At 42.8% G+C, this 14,495-nt stretch overlaps 1 protein-coding gene across 2 annotated transcripts in view; it reads left to right on the top strand.

The window, feature by feature from the left end:
• The window catches only part of camk2b2 (calcium/calmodulin-dependent protein kinase (CaM kinase) II beta 2), a 45,741-nt gene that overhangs the window by 11,618 nt on the left and 19,628 nt on the right, over nt 1-14,495 (top strand). For both annotated transcript variants that reach the window (XM_023412456.2, XM_023412454.2), the window contains exons 6-13: nt 3,319-3,391; nt 6,665-6,767; nt 9,823-9,906; nt 9,999-10,093; nt 10,187-10,309; nt 11,843-11,926; nt 12,596-12,638; nt 14,144-14,215. In XM_023412456.2, the coding sequence (XP_023268224.1) occupies nt 3,319-3,391; nt 6,665-6,767; nt 9,823-9,906; nt 9,999-10,093; nt 10,187-10,309; nt 11,843-11,926; nt 12,596-12,638; nt 14,144-14,215 (677 nt within the window). The remainder of the gene's footprint in view (nt 1-3,318; nt 3,392-6,664; nt 6,768-9,822; nt 9,907-9,998; nt 10,094-10,186; nt 10,310-11,842; nt 11,927-12,595; nt 12,639-14,143; nt 14,216-14,495) is intronic.

The raw sequence follows: 14,495 nt of genomic DNA, 5'->3' as shown, positions 1-14,495 counted from the left end.
CCCCCCCCCCCCCCCCCCCCCGCACCTCTCTGACGTCTGATCCAGGAGCGCTGCGTCTAATAATTTTCTCTAACTTTTCAAAACTATAATTCAGATTCACACCCACTTCAGACTGATTTGAATGTCTTGACTTGTTTGTCATTTTTCAATGCTGCGAGCCCCAATAACAAAATCCCACTCACCTCCACTGTTTCAGGACGGAGGCAGAAATCTGAGAAACAGATATTTACAAACCTAAATGCATGAAACCAAAGACTGTTGCCATTGCTGAGGGAGAGGGACGTCAAATAAGGGGGAAAAAAAGAAGATGGATGGATGAACTTTGCAAAAGTTTTAGGCCCTTCCAATGTTGAGATTCTTTTCCGTGACACAGTCCCGTCAGGAAAACGTCTGAAATTCTTTCTGCAGCAGGACAACAAGTCCAAACATAACAGCCAGAGAAGTAAGTTCAGATCTGGGTCCTGGTCTCAGCATCATGGAGTCAGTCTGGGATCACAGGGCGGGTTCTCCAAGATGCTGGAACCAGTACCCGAAGAACCGAGGAGAGCTGGTGCTGTTTTAAAATGTTTTTCTTCTCTTTACTTTGGATGAAGTTAATTGATAAATAAAAAAACTTTTGCACAGTCCTTCCTATTAGTCATACTGCTAATCCTTTTAGGGGCCGTGGGGGTTGCTGGAGCCGATCCCAGCTGACATTGGGTGAGGGAGATGACAGCCTTGACAGGTCACCAGTCCATCACAGGGCAACAAACAACCATTCACACCTACGAGTAATTTAGAGTCGCCAATAAACTCCAACCTGTCATGTCTTTGAAAAGCCCACGCAGACACAGGGAGGAATCTCTGCTCCCCGGACACTCGGCATCTTTCTTTTTTTCTTAATGCTGTCAGCTCCACAAATATAATTTCATTCACCACCGTTGAGTTCAGGTGGAACAAACCTGGAAAATGAAAGCAACACTATCTACATGTCAGGTTAGACATAAGTCAGGAAATATGTTCTTTCTTTTATTTTGGTGAACTGAGCGTGTGATCTTCTTCTCTGACGTGTTCCCTCCTTTATCTGCTCCTCACCCTGTCGTTTTGTCTCCACAGTCACTGTATACATCAGATTCTAGACAGTGTGTCTTACACCCACCAACATGAAATAGTGCACAGGGACCTCAAGGTGTGTGTGTGTGTCTCTCATTGTGTTGCACTGTCCTGCACCTTCTGTACAAGGGTTGTTGTTTACATGCCTGTGTTTTTATTTCTCTTTTATTTAACATTTTGCCTGTGATTTAAAAAAACAAAACAACTTGCCTGTGCCTGCTGTCCGTCCGTCCGTCCGTCCGTCCGTCTCTGTCTGTGCGTGTCTGCCTGTCTTCAGGTTTTGCTTTTGGGACTCTTGTTGGACTATTTTAGATGGTCTGAACTAGAATGGCGATTTCCTGGGGGTCCTTAGCAGACATGAGCGAGAGAGCGAGTGAGTGAGTGAGCGAGTGAGTGAGTGAGCAAGTGAGTGAGCGAGTGAGTGAGCGAGTGAGAGAGAGAAAGTGAAAGAGAGTAGAGTTCAGTAGAGTAACAGCAGAGCAGTATCTACTTCAGATGCTTGGAAACTTGCTAAATCTTTTCCCGTCAAAGGCGTCAAGGCGTTGCTGAATAAATTACAGAGGGAAATGTGCAGGTTAGACACAGAGTCTCCCACGTGGAGCTGCAGCTCACTCCTACACGGCCTGACTCATCCTTTTCTTGAAAATAGAAAACTGTGCACCTTCTCCCTCGATAGTTCACAGACAGGTTCACTCTTCACACCTTTTCTTGTAAGTGTGAGCGAGTGTGCAGCGAGAGATCATTGCTACATCGAATACACGTGTGTGTGTGTGTGTGTGTGTGTGTGTGTGTGTGTGTGTGTGTGTGTGTGTGTGTGTGTGTGTGTGGACACATTTTATTTTGAAACCATGTTGGCCGGTCGTCGCACCTTAAAGGGCTGTTTGAGGATTAAGACCTGGGGCCAGTTTAGACTGGTGTGTAGCGTCGGTCCACTCTTAATTTGGCTCATTGTTTAGTCTAATGTTTGTCAGACCAGGAGCCGGTTTCACAACGACAGACTTTGACTGTGTCTTGGATATAACAAATAGATTTCAGATCGACTGAATCTAAATTCATCTGTCGCATAAAACGTTTTTTGTTAAGGCAGACTGTGGTTCAATGAATTCTGGGTAAATTCAGACTTTTTTCGGTATAAAAAATGGCCGCCCGAGGAACCGCATCAAACCGCTTCGTTTGGTTTTTGGAAGAATTCAACAGTTTCAAAGACGCTTTACTTTGGAAATTCAGCAAAGAGTGAAACGATAAAAAACTCTTTCCCTCCTCGTTGCTCTCTCCATAAAAATGTTGGCAAACCACAAATGTTGAGCCATGTTTTCCTGTGTTTTTATTGTTGCTCAGCGAGGTGTCATTGATTGTTACCATGGTAACATTGGTTTTAGGCGTTTTTTAGGCTAGCTGGGTTAGCCTGGGAGTTAGGTGTCTAATGTTTTTGGCCTAAAATGAGTAATTGCATTAGACTGATCTTTGAGCAAAAATTAAGCCTAAGATCAATGTTACCATGGTAACATGGTAATCAATGACACCTGCGCTGGCCAGTAGCACCCAACAACAAAAAACAAGAAAACGTAGATCATATAATTTGTGGTTTGCTAATGTTGTCACGGAGAGAGCAACGAGAAGGGAAAGAGTTTTAGACCAAAATACGATTTTTCTTTTTATTGTTTCACTCTTCGCTGAATTTCCCAAATAAAATGTCTCTGTAGCTGCTGAATTCTTCCAAAAGACAAATGTTTTCTGCTGAGGATAAACAGAGCTGAGCGTTCTTCAGGCGGCCATTTTTTTTTTTTTTTTGGAAAAGTTTAATTTACCCATAATTCATTGTACCACAGTCCGGCTTAAGAACTAAACTGCTTTGCACAACAGATGAATTTAGACTCAGTCTTTCTGAAGTCTGACTATTTCTTAAATCACACAGTCAAACTCTTACTTTGTGAAACCAGCTCCTGGTTTAGGGTGGAGCTCAGACTCAAGGTGGAGCTCAGACTCAAGGTGGAGCTCAGACTCAAGGTGGAGCTCAGAGTTCAGCTTTTATTTGTGATGTTTAAGGTTTGAGTAAGAGTTAGAGAATGCATTATGTCAATGAGTGTCTTCACAACTGATGTAAGATTAGTGTGTGTGTGTGTGTGTGTGTGTGTGTGTGTGTGTGTGTGTGGCCCATGTTGAGAGGTGGCTTCCTCTGCATGGACGTGTTCAGACTAACCTGCTCCCCCTGCTGTTTGCATGCAGTCATTGCATCCAGCAGATCCTGGAGGCCGTGCTCCACTGCCATCAGATGGGGGTGGTACACAGAGACCTCAAGGTGAGTCACCTGCAGGGGTGTGTGTGTGTCTGTGTGTGTCTGTGTGGTTGTGTGTGTCTGTGTGTGTCTGTGTCGTTGTGTGTGTCTGTGTGTGTGTTGGGAGGGATTTACACTTGTATTTTGTCTGTCTGACTGTTGTACTAGATTCTGACGGCCGGTAAGTGCAGTGACGTATATTTACAGCCAGCATGTGTGTGCACGTCCGTGGGCCTGATCTATCCACACATGCATGAACTGTGTGTATGTGTGTGCGTGTCTTTTTGTGCACATTGGACTGTTTCTGCATGCATTTAGATAGAGTGATGTTTTCCAATAATATTTAATTGAAAGAGCAACTGATAACCTCGCTGATGTGGAAGTGTACTCGAAGGTGTGTCGGTACACGGTGACATCACTGGTGGGTGTGGTTACAGGTGCAGCGTACTTTCAATTTCCAACCAGGAAAGGCAGTGAAAGTAGTTGTCGTCATTATATATTATTCAGGTATTAATTTACTTTTTATACAGTGGTTATAAACATTTATTAACAGTTTATAAACTGTTAATAAAGACTAAACAGTATTTTTCTGTAAGGACATATTTGTGATGAATTTCTAAGATGCAAAGCAACTCTGTGATTCTTATTTTATCGGTGCAAAAGTTTATATTATGTATAATATATGTTCCTTCTCCATACCGGCCTCAGATCATCTCATATTATTGCACTGAGACACTTTGGTGGGAACTCTACAATTACTTTACCATACAGGAGTGTATTAAAGGTTTCCCGCACAGAGGAGGCCAGATGGGAAAGGTCTGAGGCTGCGGTGTGATGATTTCCCTGGAGGCGGTTTATTAAGTTACTACAGAAAAAAAAAGACAAAAAATGAGATGTTGTTTTCTCATTACATGTTCATGAAACGAGGCCAAAACTTACAGGCCGGTATCTGGTGCCCTGAAGGCGAGGACTAGAGTGACGCCTAATATCTAGAGGATCGATATCTGACCCTCAATGTGCTGCGGAAAATGTCATGTTCAGTGTTATAAGTTATTGTGCGAACATGGGTTTTTATTAAAGAAACAACATTAGAAAAAAGGGCTCAAATTGAATATATAGTACCTGATGTTAATTATTTTATTCCCAAATTAAATATAAATCTTCCCACTTCCTCCTCTTTGTACGGAGGCCCTGAAGGCAGCACGGTGCAGCTGCAGAAAACTCAACCAAATAATAATAACTTTATGATGATGATAATAATAATAATGATAATAACTTAATTTTTATAGTGCAGAGTTACAAGGTGCTTCACAGAAGATCCTGAGCAGAGTAGAAGTGAATAAAAGTCTGTGTCCTGGTGACTGTGACTGAAACAACCTGAGCACAGTAACAAGGAGGAACACCTGTTCCTGACAAAACCTCAGTTCATTCTGCAATTTACTTTTTATTTTTTGGCCTGAAGCGATTCGTTGATCGACTGAAAACTAATTGGCGTCAATTCTTTATTATCTATTATATGTCGGAGTCATTTTTTAAGCACAAAAAACAGACAATTCTCTGAAGGATTTGCTGCTTTTCTTTATCGTAGCTGATGGTAAAGTGAATTTTAAGGACATTTTCACTGTTTTCTGATATTTTACAGACCAAACGATTAATCAATAATGAAATTAGTTGTCGCCTAAAAATCTAGTTCCATATAAGTTTTAAAAGTTTGCAACTTTTTTGAATAGACAAAATAAATAAGATTAAAGTTGCAACTATTAGTCAAGAGAGAATTGATTGACAACTCTTCTGATAATTGATTGTAATTTCTTATTTCTATTCAAGACATTTGAAAACGTCACCTCAGATTTGGAAACTTTAGAAGAAAGTTTCAATGTTTTTTGGACTTTTTATAGATGACTGATTAAGTAATTAGTTAAGAAATGAATCAATAGATTAAACGATAACGAACATGATAATTAGTTCCATCATTAAACAAGTTATTAATAATGATGATCAATAGCCTACGGTACAGAAAATGGAAAAATAAAGTGAAAGCCACATTAATAAACCCATGATTTTATTGAATTAATTTAATTAATAATCTGTATATTGCTGTTGGGGGCAAATTACGAGGAAAAATTTGTATCAAGTGGAATAAATTTTAAAATAAAATAAAAAGTGGTCGACCGACAGACCAACGCCTCCATTCAAAGTCTCTGTGCAAAGCTAAGCTAATTACCTGCTAACTCTAGCTTCTGCATTAAGAATTCAGATGTGAGATCGATATTGATCTTCTCACCTGACTCCTCGCTGCAAAGCAAAAAAGCATATTTCCCACATTGACAAATATTCCTTTAAACCCAGAGTCTCGTCTGGCAGGACGTAGCAGACCTTCACTGGGGTTCAACAGGCAGTGAATCTATCAGGTCTGTCCCAGCTGCTGCTCATTAGTCAAGTCTCCTCCCTCTGAGTTTTTATCTCATCCAGCAGAGGGTGACATGATGACTCTCAATCCTGCAGCTGGAATCACCACACGCAGCTGTTTTCATGTCACTGTGCCGGAGCCATTAACGGCTAAAGGCACAAATCAATCACTTTACAGCGCGGCGCTGTTGTTGGTGTATGTGCTGTGGTCTGTAGATGTTTGTCAGACCGCTGTTACATCATCAGCGTCTGAGCAGGAAACACTCCACCGTTGCAAAATGACAAGCTGTGTGTTTGGTTTTCCTCAAGTAAACAAATGGCAAGAAAAAGGCTTATACACATATTTTATGTCCCATCTGTTTGTGTAAGCCTCTGAGCATGTGTGTATTAGAATATGTATGAGTGTGTGTGTGTGTGTTGCTATTCTTAGTCTTCTGATCTGGGTTTAACTGGTTGTATCTCAGTGATTTTTCACACTTTCTGTTTTTCTTGTAAACTCAAAACCATGAGTATAAAACCATGAGTCAGGGAGCGTAAGGTTTTCTCCTGAATGCAGGGGCGGAGCCAGAGGGGTGTTCAGGGGCGGAGCCAGAGGGGTGTTCAGGGGTGACACAAGCCACCATTAATAATGTTCAGTTAATTACTGCCCAGAACTTTACCACAGTTTTACTCCTCTTAAAAATGAGCCTTTAAACCTGTGGCCTCTCATTCATCAGTTTTAAACATGCTCCTGCATAAACACAAACTGTTCCCGCCAACTACTACAAAATAAAACCAGCCTCTTTAGGCTTGTTGCTTTACTCTGGCACAGGCAGGAAGTTGAAATCATTACAGGTTCAGGAGGTGGAGACGTGTTGACGTGTGTTTGGTGTTTGTGTTGCTGTGCAGCCGGAGAACCTGCTGCTGGCCAGCAAGTGTAAGAACGCAGCCGTGAAGCTGGCCGACTTCGGACTGGCTATTGAGGTTCAAGGAGACCAGCAGGCCTGGTTTGGTATGTTACACACACAACACACACATTCACACCGTGCACCCATGCTAGTTAGTTAGCTAGTTAGTTAGTTAGCTAGTTAGTTAGTTAGTTAGGTAGCTGAGCTTTATATATTCTCAAGTGATCGCTAAACCCCTAAGCCTGTGAAAATACAGTCTGCAGGTTTACCATAGAAACTGGTTGTCAGGTCAGCTAGCTAACTTGGCTAATATTAGCTCTAGTAACAATAGGTCGGTGAGCCAATCAGAAGAGAGGAGGCTCTGAGCCTCTCTTCTGATTGGCTGACTGTTTTCTGAGTGATCCAATAAAAATAAATCAGATTTCAGGTAAAAACACTCAGAGAAACCAAATCCTGCAAGGTTTGGATGGTGGGTCCAGGTGGGCGGGGCTTGGTGACTGCTTTGTTGTGACATCACAAAGTTCCAGAAGTCCTGACGGCTGGTTTTAAGGCTCAGTTTCTGAATACAGGCTGTGTGCATTTATCCGTGGACTGAGGCTTTGATACTTTCACAGTATTAATATAGAAGCTAGAGCTGATCTATAATCACACTACACATGGACACAGACCTTTACACTGGAGGGGCTTTAAATATTACACCAGTACAGACAGATCAGTCTGGATAACATGGAGGTTAGGTGGCTCCTCTTTTCGATAATTACAGTTTTCACAGAGTGAAAGGTCAAAACACTGAGGATGTGTGTGTTTATATATATTTCAGACTTATTGTGATGAGGTGAATCAGAAGCGTTGGACAGATCTACAGAGAGTGCAGCACAGTAACGATATCATCTGACTCTGATCTAAACCTCCAGAATCTCAGCCAACCATTTTTCCCTCAAAGGAAAAAACATCTTAAAACTTGTGTCATTCATCCTCTAACTTTTTTTTGTTTTTCTAAAAGCTGTAATTAAAGGTTCCTTTTTAATTAATCACAGTTTAACAGCCCCCCCCCCACCCACCCCCAAGAGAATCTAAAGAAATCCTTTATGTTATTTTAAAGTAAATCTACAGTAACATCTGCCAGTCTGTCTCCATCCTCCTCCTCCTCCTCCTCTTCATCATGGAGGGTTGTGTTGCCTGTCAGCTGTGATGTGCAGCAGAGCCGACACACTGACGGCTGCAAAGCCTCTGATGGAGAATAAGCTTCCACAGGACCGTTCATCCATACTGTCTTTTCATCCTTTCTGCCGGCGTGTCCTCGTGTCTGGCAAACAAGAAGACGTTTTTACCTCCTCTTCCTCTAATCTCATCTGACTGAGGACTTGTCTTGATCTTTTTTCAGTTTCCACATCTGGTTTTTTATTTTATTCTAGTGTTAAACTCTTTTGTCTCAGCTGAGGTCTAATTAGACGTATTAAACTGCGAACAGAGTGACGTCTGTGTGCTCAGGTGCTTTTGTGATGGTTCTTGGTTTAGTTAATGTTTAAAGTGGTTTAATGTAGAAGAAGAGGAGTCTGGCTGTTGATGTGGCTTGAATGGGGGGGGGGGGGGTAAACTCCTAAATTCATCTGTTTGCGCAAAGCAGTTTAGTTCTTGACTATCTTAAGCCAGATTGTGGTACAATGAATTCTGGGTAAATTAAGACATTTTTCAATATGGCCGACCAAGGAACCGCATCGAACCGCTCAGCTCCGTTTACCCTCAGCAGAAAATGTTTCTCTTTTGGAAGAATTCAACCATTACAAGGACGTTTTACTTTGAAAATTCAGCGAAGAGTGAAACAGGAAAAAGAATAAAAAAAATCTCTGCGGTCTCTAAAAACTCTTTCCCTCCTCGTTGCTCTCTCCATAACAAACCACACATTATGATTTCCAGCTTTTTGTTGTTTTCTTGATGAGGTGATTAGCAACAGGTGTGGAGATGAGCCAGGAGACACACACACACACACACACACACACACACACACACAGGGAAACACAAGGAAGAGAAAACAAAACTAAAAGTCATCGCTGCTGGATTTTCGGGAAACTGGACCTGATTGAACCTGATTGCAGTAAATGTGCTTCTATACACTTCCTTTGACTCGCAGCCAGAATGAAGATCCATTACAGAAGCAGCGCAGCGAGCTAAAAGCTCTGACTGTACATTAAACTACATTTTCATAATGGACTCAGTGACTCTGAGTCTGTGTCTGAAGTAACTCCACATCCTTTAAAAGTTTTCCTCACACAGGAAACACTCAGACATAAACTGAGCTCTTTTTCATCTTTTAGTCTTTTTATTTCTTGTATTTCAGACGTGAGTCATGATCATTTTGTTCCGTCGCTGACGGAGACGATACAACATGTTACACCAGCGAGTCACGCTCCTGTCAAAACCTGCATTTTATATTTTATATTTCTCTCTCTTGTTTGTCAGAGAAGAAACACTCAGACCTTTAATCAACACCACGATGTAAAACTACATCATCACACGTCATAAAATCCTGCTTCATTAAAGGTGTTAGTGGAGCGCTGTAGCTCTCGCAGCCTCCAGCGTGAGAGCTGCATCACCTCTGACTCAACTTTGTATTTTTGTCTCTTGTGCTTTTTTATTTTATATATTTATTGGAATTTATCTTCTAACATTGTCCCTTTTTTTTTCTTTGCCTTTTGTACTTATGTCCTTCAGATTCATGTTTCATTGTCCTTCCTGAATTATATATAAATATATATGTATAATCTCATCAGCTCCAGATACCGGTGGTCTCCATTCAGGACTGTGATGTGAGTTTAACTGTGACAGCTGTTACTGACATGAAGCAGCTGGATGAGAGGACTCACCTCTCAGCTGGTCTCCTCGACATCAGAGTGATGTCACAGAGTGAAAGTCTGATTTCTGGTTCATCTGTCAAAATATTTAAAGTCAGAGACTCGAGCCGCTCTGACAGATCTGAGGACAGAGCCGTGACCACGGAGTGTCCAGCTCCTCAGCTGCAGAGCGCCGTGACAAAAACACACTTATTTACAAGGAACTGGACCCTGAACTGTGTGTGTGTGTGTGTGTGTGTGTGTGTGTGTGTGTGTGTGTGTGTGTGTGTGTGTGTGTGTGTGTGTATATGTGTGTGTGTGTGTGCAGGCTTTGCAGGGACTCCCGGCTACTTGTCCCCAGAGGTGCTGAGGAAGGAGGCGTACGGTAAACCCGTAGACATCTGGGCATGTGGTGAGCTCTCTGTGTGTTTTATTCCTCTCCTCCGCCGCCTCCTCGCTCTCCTTCTCGTCACTCACACAGAGGTTGTGTGTTTTTGTGTGTAGGTGTGATCCTGTACATCCTTCTGGTTGGGTACCCTCCGTTCTGGGACGAGGACCAGCACAAACTCTACCAGCAGATCAAAGCTGGAGCGTATGACGTGAGCCCCCCCCCCCCCCCCATCCTTCTCACTTTAAATCAGACATTAGATTTGATATAAACCTGGACGTACATGGGTGTGTGTGTGCTTTAGTTTCCCTCCCCAGAGTGGGACACCGTGACTCCGGAGGCTAAAAATCTGATCAACCAGATGCTGACGATCAACCCGGCCAAGAGGATCACTGCCCAGGAGGCGCTGAAGCACCCATGGGTCTGTGTAAGTACATACACCCAGGAAATCCCCCAAAAGCAAGGTTGTGAACATCTGTCCAGAGCTGCAGAGATATCAGCCCCATCTGTTTCCAAACATGCGACCTCTGATATCTGCTGATTCTGGGTCAGTTCATCTTGAACGATTCGTCCCACAGAGGAGAAACTTATCTCAGGGATCGAATCATCTGCCTGCTCATCAGCAGCTAAAGCACCAGGATATCAGACTCTCTGATTCCTGCAGTGAAGACGTTTGACTTTATCTGAAGGTTGATTGGAAAAAACTTTTTACTGACATTTATAATGAATAATAACTTCATTCTTGTAGCTTCAAACTTTATCCAACATCCAGGAGCCTGTTTCCAGGTAGCAAGTCCCCGGGCAGCAGCTCTTGGCTTCACTGTCCTGTCACTTAAAGGCATAAAAAGGTTAATATATATCTCTCTATATATATATATAGAGATATATATTAACATGTGACGAGCTTCCACCTCTTGCAGCTTAAGATTTACTGTTGTAAGCTGAAGTCTATTGGTCTTGGATTGTTAGTCAGGTGACATCATCTCAGGCTGCAGGATATTATAACGGCTCTTCTGTTTCTGACGTGTTATTATCTGCAGACGTCGTTTCTTTGAAGGGTCTTAAATTTCTTCGTGTTTCCTCAAAGCGAGTGCGTGTACATATTAATAGCTTCTTAGCACTGTCTGTCTGCGCTGCTGAACATGATGCTCAAAACACTGTTACATACTCAACATGTATATATTATGAATATTACGTAAAGATTAAATATAATAAAGGTACATATACAGCATCCTTTTTACACCTTTAGGTGCTTTACACATTTAATACAAAACATATGATCAGCTCATAAAACAAGACGCACTGTTACAATACGAACTGTGACTCACAGGAATCCATCAGTGAAAATATAATCCATGATTTAATATAGTTTTTATTAATTATGACTCCTACATTTACTTTTAATGATTAGATTAATGATAGAGTTTAATGATTTAGAGCTTTTCAAGACGAGCCGTTACTAAGTGCTTCACAAGGCAGATATAAAAGATAGAAATACACAAACTAATAATAATCAATCAGTAAAACCCTCATGATAGAAGTGAGTTTGCAGTTCTCAGAGTCTCATGTGAAAACACTGGTGCCCCGACAGAAAACACTTTAGTTCTCTGCTTCATTAATTCATTTCTCCTCATCAGAAACGACGGTGATGCTGCTTTAGCTTCAGTAAAGGGTCGACCGCTCTCCGCTTCACATGTCGCATCATATATATGTTATTATGAAGCAGAGTGAGAGTGTGGAGGGCTGATGTTTGTCAGGACACTATGAACACAACCTGGATCTGTCCTTTTTTGCCAGAAATGTCATCACCCTAAAGATCCTGGGAAGCAGCGTGTCGCGGCGCCGAGCGTCTCTCCGACAGCTGCTGCCCACATAAACCCGTCACTGTCAGAGCTGCTGCTCTCAGGTTTTATTTTCAGCGTCTCTCTCTCTCTCTCTCTCTCTCTCTCTTTCCCTGCAGCAACGCTCCACAGTGGCCTCCATGATGCACAGACAGGAGACGGTCGAGTGCCTGAAGAAGTTCAACGCCAGGAGGAAACTCAAGGTGTGAAAGAGCGTGAAGGGGCGGAGATAAAGTGTCTTTATGCCTCTGATACAGGATCAGCATCTTCCTCTGATCTGCTTGATTTATTCACATGAATCCATCCATATGATTTATATTCAGCTCAGACCCTCTCTTCTTTTCAGGTGTGGATTATGTAACGATGCTGGTTTCATTCTATTTTTCTCAGTAACTTCCATTTATTTGGTAATTTAATTCTATAATCCAGTTACGTGTAACTAGTTCTCCCCCGACCCGGGTCGGGAGTGAATCCACCGATAAATTTTCACATCAATTTCACCATTTAATGTCGTTCAGGAGCGAAATCTGCTGCCTGTTTTCAATTATCTGACACTGCACACGCTCTGAGTGACGGGACGTTTAATTCCTGTCTGTAAAACTAGATATCCGTGTGGTGGTCTGGTTGTTAATGTGGGTGTTGCTCCGGTTACACCACGAGGGGAGAAATAATTATTACAGACTGATCTGATCTGAGAAGATATCGTCTGTTTCTCAGCGTTTCCCGCTGAAATAAAGTGATTTTATTTTCTCCATTTCTATTTCCTCCAGTCTCTCTGCTCTGTGCCGCCGTTTAATTTAGACTGACGCGTCACACTGCCATCAGGTTAACGTTAAAGGTTGAACGCGGTGTCTTCTCCTCTCCCTCCGCAGGGCGCCATTTTGACCACCATGCTCGTCTCCAGGAACTTCTCTGGTGAGTTCTGCCTGTTGAGAAGACGAGAGAGAGAGAGAGAGAGAGAGGGAACATGTCAGCACCCTGAGCCGCAGAGAGGAGGGGAGGACAGGATGACATCCCATCTGTCTTCTGCCATCTCTTCACACACACACACACACACACACACACACACACACACACACACACACAGCCGGTTGATGGGCGGCAGTGTGAGAGAAAGCAGGAAACACAGCAGAGATATCTCATGTGGTGTTTGGTGCCTCCGCAGCCTCGGTCTCAGACACCGTGACATGTTCGAGTCTGTTACTGGTGATAGACCGAGCCACGGAAACAGACTAACACCTGGTCAGTCATAAAACATGCAAACTCAAAATAAACAGAACCCAGTTCTAGATCTGACCCGTACCCTTCAGGCACGATGTCGGCGGGTGGCGTTCAGGTTTCCCTCCAACGCTTCGACCCTGAACCTGGACGTCCTGTAGTTGGTGGGTCGGCAGTGATGTTCACTCACTGTCCGTCTTCCAGAGGCTGCACCGGACCTGGACCAGGTCCTGGTGCTGGGTGACCCTCCTCTCCGAGCCCCCGTCCTCCCACAGGGCCGTCAGTTCAGTCAGGGTGATCCTCAGTCAATCAATCAATCGATCAATCAATCAGACTTTATTTATTTACTCTTCATACAAATGATGCAGCAAAAAGGACTTTACAGAATAAAAGAAATAAAAAAACAACCTCCTCACACACACACACACACACACACACACACACACACACACACAAACACACACACAACAATAAAAGTAATAAATAAAAACAGTAGAAATAAGACAATAACAGGAACGGAGGATACACTGAAGACTGGAGAGCAAAGACAAAGATAAAACAATAAAATGCTAAAACAGGAGATTTATTAAAGTGAGTAAGAAATAAGAGGAAGGATATTAAAAATCTAATAAAAATGAAGACAGAATATTGAAGATGAAATAATAAAATGCTAAAGGATGTTTGGAAGTGAATAATAAATAAATAAAAGTAAAATAGAGATAGAATAAATAACCAGAAGTAAAAGTGTCTGACTCCGCCTCCTAACTCCCGGCTGATCTGAAAGTGGTCAAAGAGGTGGGGCAGGTGTGGAGCTGTGACATCCGCTCACCCACCTGTCACTCAAAGAGGCCACGCCCTCAATTCTCCATAACTTTAGTCCTTAATAAAAAGTACAGGTGAGTTATAGAAACAGTTGTTTGTTTATAAACAGTTGGTACCAGGTTGTAAACATGTTGATTTCTGCTGTAAAGTTGAACAGTTTAACACGGGAGTCTATGGACTGACTCACTGATGGAGCCAGACTCTAGTGGCCGTTAGAGGAACTGCAGCTTCTGGTTCTTCAGTGTTGGAGGTCGATGCTGGCGCCGCTCGCACACTTAAAGCCCAGTGTGACCTTCCTATAACATCCACCACACGGAACTAGTTTGTAGTTTTGTTTCATCCTTTAAACAAAAAAGTGCTCCGTCCTCTGTGTGTTTCAGTGGGTCGGCAGACTACAGCCCCCGCCTCCGTCAGCGCCGTGGCAGGAACCACCGCTGGCATCGTGGAACAAGGTAAACTCCTCACCTGAACCTCTCCCCTCTGCTCCTCCCTCTCTCTCTCTCTCTCTCTCTCTCTCTCTCTCTCTCTCTCTCTCTCTCTCGCTCTCCTCTCTCCTCTCTGAACTCGTGGCAGACGTGATTAAAAACAGAAATCTCACAGAGTCACAGCATCACACACTCCCTCCATCCCTCAGCTCGTTTTAATCTCTCTTCACAAATCTTTTTTTTTTTTTCCCCTCCTCCCCATCCTCTAATGCTTCTCAAACGTTTGCCAAGGTAAGCAGCCTCATCT

The sequence above is a fragment of the Seriola lalandi genome, unplaced genomic scaffold (genome assembly GCF_002814215.2).
Source record: "Seriola lalandi dorsalis isolate HSWRI2012SDOR001 ecotype SW California unplaced genomic scaffold, Sedor1 jcf7180002054480, whole genome shotgun sequence".
Classification (NCBI taxonomy): Eukaryota; Metazoa; Chordata; class Actinopteri; order Carangiformes; family Carangidae; genus Seriola; species Seriola lalandi.
This window is presented reverse-complemented; position numbering and strand designations above follow the sequence as displayed.